The 12,381-nt window shown below is 39.9% G+C and overlaps 1 protein-coding gene across 6 annotated transcripts in view; it reads left to right on the forward strand.

Moving 5' to 3' along the window:
* LOC110990965 (uncharacterized) overlaps window positions 1–12,381 on the forward strand; it is a 33,884-nt gene that overhangs the window by 2,393 nt on the left and 19,110 nt on the right. For 3 of the 6 annotated variants that reach the window (XM_022256054.2, XM_022256049.2, XM_022256059.2), the window contains one exon: window positions 509–717. In XM_022256054.2, the coding sequence (XP_022111746.1) occupies window positions 576–717 (142 nt within the window). In that variant the 5' untranslated portion in view covers window positions 509–575. Of the gene's footprint in view, window positions 1–488; window positions 718–12,381 lie in introns of all 6 variants that reach the window. The other 3 variants (XM_022256044.2, XM_022256033.2, XM_022256040.2) reach the window with 1 other exon arrangement.

The following is a 12,381-nucleotide window of genomic DNA, read 5'->3' on the forward strand; positions in this document are numbered from 1 at the left end:
TCAATAGCACCTATTGATCAAGCCTGTGGGAAATCCGGAACTTTACATGTACTGTACCACACACTTACCGGTATTTCCCGTTCTGAAAAGATTCTTCCTCAAATTCTGTGAATTACTCTGTGCCTACATGTAAAGAATGGTGTTCAGCTTATATACCGATAGTGCAAGTAATCACACAACAGTACCATTTGCTTTTGTCACAGATGTACATGTATGTGTAAGATGAGAATCAATGTCATTTAGATGACAGTCATATACTGGTACATTACATGTACATGTATACCTGTACATGTATGTGTGAAAGTTGTCAGCTACATGTACAGGGTACCAGTACGTGTACCTGTGCCAGTGACATGCCATTTTGTTTTGAGAACTGAAAAATTACAAAAAGTACAAAAATGCTTTGAAATTCCTGGCAGATGGTCAAGGCTGTGCCCTCAGAAAACTTCTCAAGTCCTTTGTTCTTTTATTTCGACTTAACTTTTCAGATGTTGTGTCTACCTTCTAGACCTCACACACAAGTGACATCACTCCTGGGTATATAGCCTGCTAGCTGAAGGTTGGCAGTCACAGCCATGGGATCGAATAAATGTCCGTCCTCGGATGTTCAGAAGCTGCTGCAGAGCCAGTCCTCAGTCCTGGACCGACTCATCCAGGGAGGCGGACCATTTGACCTGCTGCTCCAGAAGATTCTCCTGAGACGGGATGGCCCCGGAGGTAGGTGCAGTTTACTAACACAACGTAGGGGTGAATTTCGTCTGGAGTTTTTGGAAATTGTACATTCATGTACTGCAAAGATTTTCTATTTGGCGGGGCTTATTTTCTAGTGCAAGTTGAGGTGTGGGATGCATTCTAGTGTTGTTACTCCCGCTGGAATGCAATAAAATGCTGCTGAACTGCAGGGGCTGTAGGGGGATATGGTGATAAACGGTAAGGACCCAACACAGTTCCTAGCAGTGAACATGTGCCATGCACTTACATGTACATGTACCAGCACTGTCGCCGTGTTCAAAAGTGAATGTTTTCATGGCTCAAAAGTAAGGTCGAAAAAGAGGCAGTGTAAGAGGGAAAACATCAATGTTGTGATTTCATTTTTTTAAAATCGGTAAGCGAGGATACTGCAGGTGCTCTTGGTGTGATAAATCAATGAAATGTGCTGACAAAGTATTGGAAATCATTATGAGGCACGTTCTCACAAAGAAACACCTGAGCCACTCCCCCACTCCCCCTCACCCCTGTTTGTCAGTTTCCTTAGATCTCGCCTCAAATAATGTGATTTGAGAGTTCATGTGCATATACCGTAGATAATCAATAATATTGGCTTCCCAATGCATGGGAAGTTGACAAACCGTCTGTGTCGTGCTTCTTTTGATACAGGTGCAGGATCACCTGAACAGTCAGTGTTGACATACTGTACATGTACCGCTCTGCCATCATGAAATTGAGAGCAAAGTGTCAAATAAATAGCGTACATGTATGTAACTTCTAAGAGTCAATATTGGCAGTGTTTAAGAAGTTTGAAAGTTTCATTCTTAAAAATTTGGCCAGTAACATGTTTCTTGTCTCGTTCACAAGTGGTATTTTTCCAGTGAAAATGAAAAAGAATAATGCTGATGGGGTGGGTTGGTCACAGTGTTGTTGACGGAAAATGGATTGTCTCTTCAACAACTACGAATACATGTACAAAATAAACACAAATATACATATAGCACCGTGGAACATGGCAGATACTAGTAGTTTGTTAGTAATATTATGCAGTGCTCAGTAGGGAAAGAGGTAAAATGGTACCAAACATTAGAGACTGTCTGGAGAATAAAGGTAAATCCAGAAATTAGGGGTCCAAAAGTGGGACATTTGTGTGTCCCTGTTACACCTGAACTTTGTTATTTGACAATCACCGGAATTGATTTCAAACTATGTTACTATTTAATTGGCAGGTAATTTGCATTAATTCATTACTTTTGGAAATTAGAAAATGTGCTCTGAACTTACAAAATCTTATGTCAGATGTGACAGGGACACAAAAAATGGACTCCTAATTTCTGGAATACCCATACATGTAAGTTATGTACATGTACACATTTATATGTTCACATACATACATGTATCGCTACCAGTATTACAAAAATGTGCATCATTAATAAGGCTGATTGTATACATGTACATGTGTAGGCGAATGTATGATTATTGACAGTTTGACAAGGCCAAATTAATGGCATATACTCTACATGTACATGTATGTATCCGGTACATGAACATGTTCGCAAACTCGTTCATGTTTTTGTCAGAATCTGAGGCACGTGAAAGACAATTTAATGAATAGGAATGGAATATTACACATGTACAAGTACCGGCGCATGTACATGTACATTTGTATACATGTACATGTACTGTACATGTATGCATGAAATCATTGCAATTGGAGCTTGGTTCAGCCATACACTGTACATGTACGGAAGTGACTAGATACTAACCCGTGAAACCTGGTCTGCTATTTTTCTCAAGACTCTTAGAGGGTTCATGCTTGGACTCTGTTTCTGCATCAATTGAAAAAGGAAATCCCAAACACAATGATAAAATTGGAAAATAAATAGCGCAAATGGGTCGGATTCGAACCAGAGACTATGGATCTGTAGTTCAAATCACTACTAACTAAGCTATCGAAGCGACGTAATGGATTCCGTTTTTGAAATGTCTCAAATGGTGTATTGCATTGTGCCCTCTTCATGAATCATTGGTCACCCCAGCTACTGAAAAAAAGTAGCGCACCAGGTTTCACGGGCTAGTATTAAGTCGCTTCCTACATGTACACTCCCCATGATGTACCTCTTATGGTTCAGCTCATTTCCTCATTGCTCTTCTCCTTGTAACTCAATTCTGTTGAAAACTTTAAAGTGCTGCCCAGTTTCCCATGGGACAGTAAGTGTTTTAAGGGCCAAATATTTCTATCCTTGCAGAATGTACATGTTGTTTCTGTGTCAGGATCAAAACTGCAGGCAAGCCTTGGTTTTTGCGAGGTCATTCCAGTTACGAGTTTGGGGTATTTTTATTACAGCAGTTTTGGGTCTCCCTCACTGGAGCTCCATCATAAACTATGTGTGTCAGGGTGTAAGCTGCCAAAGGTACGGTAATAGTCTAAATGTCCCCCAGTCCAAACTTTCAGTCTGTAAGAAGGTCAGGTTTTTTCCAATATATAAAAAATGGAAATGCCCACCATGTACATGTACCACCAAAATTTTGTTGCACTTTCACTGGGTCCGAGGCCTCCAAGGTCACAAATGGTTTACAGTAATCCGTGATTGTTTATTTGGCCCTGGTTTTTATGACTGGCTCAAAGTTTCCATTGCAAGTCTACATTTTCATGCATGTACCGTACATGTACATACCGGTATGTGTAAATGTACATGCTGGATCATGAAACCAGGATGCATTCTTCATCTGTTTTTCCCATCCGGCTTGGCTCGGTATTCGCATAGAGCCAAGGAAGATATCGCGCACATCACTGACTCTTTCCTTCAGGGTGAGCCGGGGCAGCATTGCAGCAATGTGCACAGTTCAGCAGTCCAAACACCAGGGTTGCCCTATCCAGATTGCTAGCGCACACACCCCCTCCCCTGGTGATTGAAGTGCAGGGGGTTCACTTACAGTGGGAAGTGAAAGAGAAAAATGTGCCAGTGTGCTGCCATTTGCCATCACCTGGCACAGCTTTCACTGCCAACCATTTAATCATTGAAATGAAGACTGAGGACGATAAGGTTATCTGGAAAATAACGTAAATGAGCATGCACTGTACTAGTACTACTGGTACATGTCAGTCAAAAAAGTGATCAATAATACGGGCAATTCACAATAGTGCGCCCCCAAGAGTTTGCAACGTGTTGGCCAAGCACAATCTGTGGACCCCATGGTCGACCCTTGTCAAACGTGCATTGGGTCGACAGATTTCCTGCATCGTGATTGGCCAACACGTTGCAAACTCTTCAAGTCTTGGAGGCACACTTTTGTGAATCCCCCGTGTTCAGGTGTTCAGGTATTGAAAACAGAAAACAGGTACACTGTACATGTACACTGTACATGTACAGTGTACATGTACGGTATGTACCGTACCCAGTACCAGTACAGACTGTGCATTGTAAATGGAAAGCAATATTAAACTACACATATTCATGTACGTGTACCTACGAGTACGTATGTACAGTGTACAGTACTAGTATTGCTGAAAGCTGCAGAGTATATTACTGACACACATCAGTAAGCGCCTTGAAAAAATAAACCAAAACACAATGTGAATACTTGAATAGATCATGTACAAGTACATGTATGGTGTACATGTAGTGTTTGCACAATAAACTGTATGGGTCAGGGGTCACAAAATGTCCGGTACATGTACATCTTGAGTAGCGTACGGTGTGTTGCTCAGAATCATGGGACTCTGCTATAATATCAATACATTTGCAAGTAGTGCAAAATGGTAAACAGGTGCATTGATGTACATGTACAGTTTGCACATCTACCGGTAGTTGATTTTTGGGGGAGGGGGATTAATTTTTCGATGCCTACAACTTCTTGTAATATTTGGCTTAGCCTTCTCCACAGTGGGAGCAACAGCAATGGACTCGTACAACATTTCTACAGTCCAAGTCCATGTTCTGGAGTTTTAAGAAGGTGCATAAATGCATCTGCGTCACTTACTGGCAGTGTTGTAGTCGAGTACTTTTTTCCGAGTACCAAGTACTGTCGAGTACTTTGACTGCCGAGTACAAGTACTGGTTTTCGAGTACAAGTACACTTCCGAGTACCAGTACAAGTACTTCTAATTCAAAAGTAGTTTTGTCTTCATTTACATGTAGAGACTCTAAGACCTGCCACTGTGTAAAAGAAACACTGAATGCAGATGGCATGGCTACAAGAACAAGTGATCTGGCTAGCAATGTCATGGTTACTACACGTGCGTTGCAGCAGTTGACACAACGTGCACGGCGCGGCGAAGTCTATTTTCCAGACTCAATTATTCACATGCCTGTGATTTTCTGTATGCTAGGTGCGTTGTTAGAATTTTCGGGTCCAGGAACTAGACTACCAATGCCCAAGTAAATCGCGGGACCATTCTGGAGTACCACAATATAATTTGCGTACATTGGTTAAGTACACACACAGACGGCGAATGGGTCATATACGTTAATGGTCCCACGTTCGGCCTTCTCTTTGTCAGAACCGTATTGAATATCGGGTCATTGGAGTCGATATTTTTGTACCTTATTTTAACGGCCGTGGTAAGTTAACTTAAAGGATTTTGTTATCGAGTACTGTTAATCGAGTACGAGTACTTTGATGCTCGAGTACAATTTTTGGATGTCGAGTTCTGAGTATTTTGTAGCCCGAGTACAAGAACTGTACATGTGTAGTTCGAGTACAAGTACTTAGATGTCCGAGTTCAAGTACTTGGACGTCCAAGTACAAGTACGAGTACTCTGAAAACGGTACTGGAGTAGTACTCGAGTATGAGTTCTGAGTACGAGTACAACACTGCTTACCGGTACATGATACATGTACTGCTACATGTACATTACTCTCACCAGTACTGTACGTGGTACAATAACATACCAGTATACATGTACATGTACATTTTACATGTGTCTACCATTTATGGAAATGTACACACACTCCACCAAAATGTGATTGTTTAAGTCGGGAAAGGATGATGGTTTGTGGCCTTTCTTGTACTCTTTTGTTAAGCTCATGTTGAGCATCATTTTGATTTTCTTTGCTGGTTTTTACCAGTAAGTGTTGACATCTTTGATGGGATGGCATGATATTCACAGTTGCCGACTTCTGAACTTGATAATCTGAGAGAAGCATGTTGTAAATTTGTGGTTATGTTTCAAAATACATAAACATCTGTTACTGCTTACAAATCTATTCAAAGATTTCATTAGGAATGACTAGAGTATTACTTCCTGTTAATTTTTAGGTGGCTAAGATGTATAGGTTGTTTGTGTCAGTCAAAATGCTGACATTCAAGGCTTAAATTTTTCAGCTCCAATCAAGAAGGATGAGCACCAACATCAGTGTTCCAGAATGAGATATATCAGTCATGACTCCTCTCATTTCATCAGACATTGTCAATTAATTTTGGGAATAAGTACACCCCAATTTCATTATTATCTAATGACTCATATTTCGTAGAACCTGCCATATGAAATTGCCTTCAACGATGGTTGATGGTTTTTAAACTACACTGTACATGTACATACACGTTAACATTTTTTGTAGTAATTTTTCTTTTCCTACTAAAGAACAACCAGTACAGAAATCTTTCTTGGTGTCATTTCTAAAACTGATATCCTTTGCAGGATTTCAGTGTACATGTACATGTATCTTTTAGCAATGTGTTCCATAATCAGTGATGTCATGATTTTGAAATGTTGTAATTCTTTGTCAGTTTTAATTTAATTTACAAGTATCAGTACATCATGTACAGTACATGTAGTGTGAACATTTTCTCCTGGTTTGTGTGTACAACGAACAAATGCACTTTTTCCCCTCAAAGCCTGAAGATGTGGAAAAACCCTACAGTGTGTTCTGCATGTAGCAAATCTGACATCACAAATTACATGTACTTGTACAAGTTTTAAACTTTGAAAAGGCAACTGTAACTTTTGTGCCATTTTGGAATCATTTTGGAATCCATGATTCTTTGAGGGAGGATCAGAATTGTCACTACATGTACATGTACGTACATGATCTGTATAAATTTGTTCTACATACCCACAGCACATTTCCGGTCTCAGTCATTTTCCTTGTACAAGTACGTGTACATGTACACACCGGTACAGTGTACATACATGTATGTACATGTACATAACCCTTTATTTACATGTACCGTACTTCTCCTCTAAAGAGTTCAGCATGATTATTATCAAAATATTTTGCCAGCAACAGAGCAGCATGTAGATGTACATAACACATGTACATAACGCTGTATAACTATCCATGTACATGTACATGTATATGGATGGTTATACAGGGTGCGTACCCCGTGTAATTGTTAGCAAACAAGTATTGCAGGCTATGGCCCCCAAAATAGTTTTTCTTCTGGTTTCCTGATGACTGACCCTCATTTTTCAGCAGGACCCTAAAATACATGTGCATGTATTTATCGGCAAGTGAAAAAAGAAATGAAATGAAAAAAAATCCTTTGTCTTTTTTTCTTCGTGAAACACCTCAACAACTTTGTGAACGTTGGACAGGTATTTTCATGTATGCGTTTGCCTACTGTACTTTCATTCACAACTTTTGAGGAGGAACTTCCGTTGTTTTTACAAGGTCCCTTCACGGTTTGCTAGTACACTGTACATGTATCAGGATGATGAAAACATGCGCAATAATGCTCAACGCAATGCCCACTGGTTCCTGCCGTGCTGCAACATTACTGGTATCTGCATCCCTGTCATGTATCAGTAAGGCATCATTACACCTGTTACACGTGCTGCTCTGTAGTTTTGCATCGATGGAACAAGATAGTACATGTACCAGCACGAAGCAAGATATGAGACAGAGAACCCCCCCCTTTGTGTTGGTCATTATTTCAATGGAATCCCAAGAATTCTTTTCAGACATGTCAGACATCCACATGCAGGGGGATGTGTTACCAGTAGTCGTAGGTAACAGTAGTCTAAAGTGTATACATACATAGGGATTGGACATGTACCGGAGTAGGGGGTACCACTCTGTCTCATTTCTTGCTGGGTTTAGAGCAAGAAGATTTCTGTGAGTTACCGTAATTCACAGAACTTGATCTCTAGTCTACATGTACATGAACATGGTGTTTATGAGTACAGGTACTAGTAGCTATTTTTCATGCTCATGCACACATGCGGTACACGTATCGTACTTGTACCAGTAATTTAAGGTTGTCACCCCTGGAAACAAGCCTGTTTCCACAAAATTTCTCGCTGCAACACAAGGCTTATGTACATGTACATGTACCAGTACCATGTACAGGATGTAGTGCCTGTACTGTACATGTATACAAACATTGTTGGATGTTTCTCGTTGTTTACTAGCAATAAAACATGAATGGTGGCATGCATTGTACATGTACATGCAGTTGTGTGTCCATTACTGTTACTATATAATCGACTAAATAATTTTGTAATTTTATGTTAATTGAGGTAACTTTAGATCAGTTTTTGTGGCAAATGGAGATAGTCCAAGCGGAAATTCACATTTTCCAAAATGCAGCCTACGGACCTCATTTTTGATAGGCATGTACATGTAATAAGATTTATTTTGGGCAGGGTGGGAGCCTGTAATTTATGTACATGTACATACCCGGTACCCTGGATAAATGGAGCATGTACCAGTACATGTACGTGTACATGGACAGGTACCGTACCAGTGTGTACATGTACATGTGCTTGGGCTATTCTCCAAGCAAGCCAAACAACAGCAAGTTTACACAATTTACAAAAGGACCTTTAAATAGTCTTTCTTACAAAAATGCCTTGCAACCCTTTTGAAAAAAAAAATTGTTCATGTTTACAGCATGGTCAAGTACATGTACAATGGTATGGTACATGTACACAGGTAGAAGTACATGTACATATGGCACTATGCATGTTATGCAGGGGTTACATTGTTGGCCAAATACATACAGTGTACATGTACACGTACAGTACATTTCATTTACATAAAGTGCTATATACGTGTAGACATGTACATGTACGGTAGAAGCATGTTTTGATAACGAGGATGAAACATTTACATGTATTTCAGTGTTGTCATTCTTTACTATGTGACCAAACATGTTCACATTAATTACTTAATACACTGAATACACTGGTATCTGGTCATTAAATTGAGTAACGTATTACATAAAATAGGATTATATTAGATGACAACATTTAGGTTTAAGGTGAAGCAGGAATGTTTTTGTACCCAAGCTGACAACCATACAGTATAATCTAACATACATGTAGGACAGACAAATGAGGAACAAGACAGAACAAACACGTGTGAAACAACACCGCATTAATAGAGCACAAATAAATAGGATTTAGGAATATATGAGTCCAGCAGCTAAGTTCTCAGTTTTCTAACAAACACAGATAAAGAAGGTAATGATTTGAGAGAATGTTTAATGTTTACTGGTAACTTGCGTGTAATTTCGTACAAGTTTGCCACTTTAAAAAAATGAAAGATAAAAAAGAAACTTTGGTGCCACTTTTGTGCCACCTCAAAGGTTTTCTCTTTTCTCTTTTGAATTCCCAGTGGCAGTTGCTATTCGTGCATCTAAAGATGTGCAGATACACTGCACAATGCACAGGTCAACTTAACCGGTTGCTCCCAAGTCATCATACTGCTCAACATTCAGCCTGGCCCCGTTGCCCATGTTATTAGTATTACCGGTAAATGTGAGGTGGACTACCTCACTGATTCAAGGTACCCGGTACAACGTCGGTCATTTTTGGCCGTTATTGGCCTTTTAGATGTTTAACCTTTGCATTGATCTATACATGTATAGGTGTATGTATGTATGTACCGGAACTGTTGAAAGAAGACCACAAAATACACAATGTGGCTTGAGATTACACATAAGTGTACACGAGTGTACATGTACATTGATCAGGCCTCATAAGTGGTCGAACTACTGTAGTACAAAAATTTGTTTGGGTTTTTTTTTCAGGGGGGGGAGAACTTGATACAAGTTTCTCCAAATACCTCACCCTTCAAGTACTGATAGCAAACATGCTCGTACATGTACCTTATCGATGTACATGTATGGTATGTAGTGTGAATTAAATCCTGAACAAAGCTACATGTATGTTACCAGTGCCTGGTAGGCCTTTTGGCGCAGTCAGCAATGCTTGTGAACTGTACATGTACGGTACATGTACCACACCTGTATGGTACATTTACATGTAGTTGTGCAATATGAGTTTTCTTCGCTGCTTAATCTTCATCAGCTCCCTGGGGAACCCTTCCTTCAGCAAAATTTTCTTCTGTCCCCACAACCGACCATGCATTCCTGTCTCTTAAAGCTACGGTCTCCCCCCCGGTACATACATGTACAGTATCGACACCATCCCAAAGCGCATTAGGCCATGCTGTATCTCATCATTTCTCATGATTTAGATATCCCCTACAGAACATCTGTCGGTAACGACACGTTGCCATATTCATGAACACATGGCTGTACATGTACAGTACACACATACCTGCACATAAAGTACATGTATATGTACATGTACGTCGCATTTGAAGGTTAAAATCTGTGAAAATATTTTCCCGCCTGTGTGAAAAGGTGTGAAAATATTTTCCCACTTTTGGCACACTTTTTCACAATTTGTGAAATGAAAAGGAATTCCCTGGGAAGAGAAAAAAATGTGAAATTTTTTTTCCCATTTTGGTGTTAACTTTCAATCGCAATGTACATGGACATGTACTGGTATACACGCACATACATTGTACATTGTACAATGAGCCAGTCTGAGTGAGCATGCTCACTTGCCAAAGGAAGACTGCCCCATCAACATGATCAAAAGCCGCTCAGCAATCTTTGTGACCCGAGCAGGACCTCTAGCACCCTGGATTTGAAGAATCACACAAGGACCCGAATACAAGGATAAGAGGAGAGCAGCTGAACTCTTCCCAGGGCTTTGCCCTGGGGATGCCAGCAGATTATTACCGTAGTATTGTACACGTATGGCTGTTGTCAGTGCTCCAACTTCCATTCTGTCCAGTTTCCCTCGCCAGGGGACAAACCAGTGGACACCTGATACCTGCACTGTTGCTCTCTGTGGATGGTTTTCCACCATAATCAGATTTATGCATTCTTTGGTTGTATGAAAAAAATTCCATTTATGTAAAATTTTCTCGTACTGTACAGTACTGTAGTACATGTAGGCCGACATACATGTACGTACATGTACATAATGTACATGTACATTACATGTACTTGTACATGTACCCGTAGTTTGCCTGTTTTGATTGAAATACCAGTACGTGTATGTGATGTGATCTGGGACAACCTTTCACAAGGTGAAATTTGTCAGTTTGTGTTATAATATTAATATACTGTACCTCAGCCTATGCCGCTACCGGTGCTGTAAATAATGGTAGAGTTAATGGAGACCCCCTGCTGTTGTCAAAATTGTTTTATATTCCCGATTCTAGGATGTTTGTAGATTTAGTTACTACTACACAACCATGATCAATGTTTACAATGAAATGTGTATAAAATGTACATGTACCGTATTTCAAGAATGACAATTAAGAAAATTGAAAAAAATGGCAGTAAAACATCAAATTACATGTATCCAAAAAAAAAAATAACCCTCAGACCAGTACCGGCACTACATGTAGTTTTCCATTATCAAATTTATTGAGGAAAAATGACAACACATACATGTACATGTACCGGTACCAACCTTGTTCTACATGTATGAGCATGAACAGATTTTTTCAAGTGACTGCCATTCCGGTACATGTACATGACATGTAGCAGGGTACATGGGCAATTCCAGAAATTAGGGGTGCAACAGTGTGACATTTTCGTGTCCCTGTTACATCTGACCTTTGTTATTTGGCATGGAAATATCACTGGGATTGATTTCAAACAATTACTATTCGTTTGGCAGGTACATGTACAGTACATGTAATTTGCATTCATCCGTCACTCTTAGAAATTAGAAAATGTGTTGTGAACTTACAAAATCATATGTCAGATGTGACGGGGACAAAAAATGGACCCCTAATTTCTGGAATTACCCACATTCTGTACTACCATGACTACTGGTCATCAAAACAGCAAATTAGCAAAACAGGCACAAAACACATTTTGTGCCTTACAAACACACATGTACATATGTTACCGGTACATGTACTGTACATGTAGTTGCAACACTACCGGTGTGTATGGGTACATGTACCGTACCGTTATTTACATGTACTGATACCCAAATCCATCGTTACTATAATTTGTCGTAATTTTCCCACAGGAAAATTCTCAGCGACCTTTGAACATATTGGAACGTGTAGCACCTGAATACAATCATTGTTCCTCAAAAATGGCATCAGCACTTTGACAAAATGCAAGTGCAGTGTACATGTACACCTGTACAACTTCAAAACACTTTGGTCCACACACTGACCAGGTGCTGTACCAGTACATGTAGCTCTATTGTGTAACACATGAACCTGTCCCCACAAGAGACGCCATGCATGTACATGTATACTCATTTCTTGTTCACACTTGGAACTCATTGTTTGTAGTTTTACAATGTACTGCCTGTTGTATGCATGTACCTGTACATTAGAACTACAGTACTTGTGCCGGTAAGCACAGTCTGTGCACTGTTACTGACCTCAATTCTTTGC

The sequence above is a fragment of the Acanthaster planci genome, linkage group LG03 (genome assembly GCF_054643075.1).
Source record: "Acanthaster planci isolate LZ-2023a linkage group LG03, COTS_SCS, whole genome shotgun sequence".
Taxonomy (NCBI): Eukaryota; Metazoa; Echinodermata; class Asteroidea; order Valvatida; family Acanthasteridae; genus Acanthaster; species Acanthaster planci.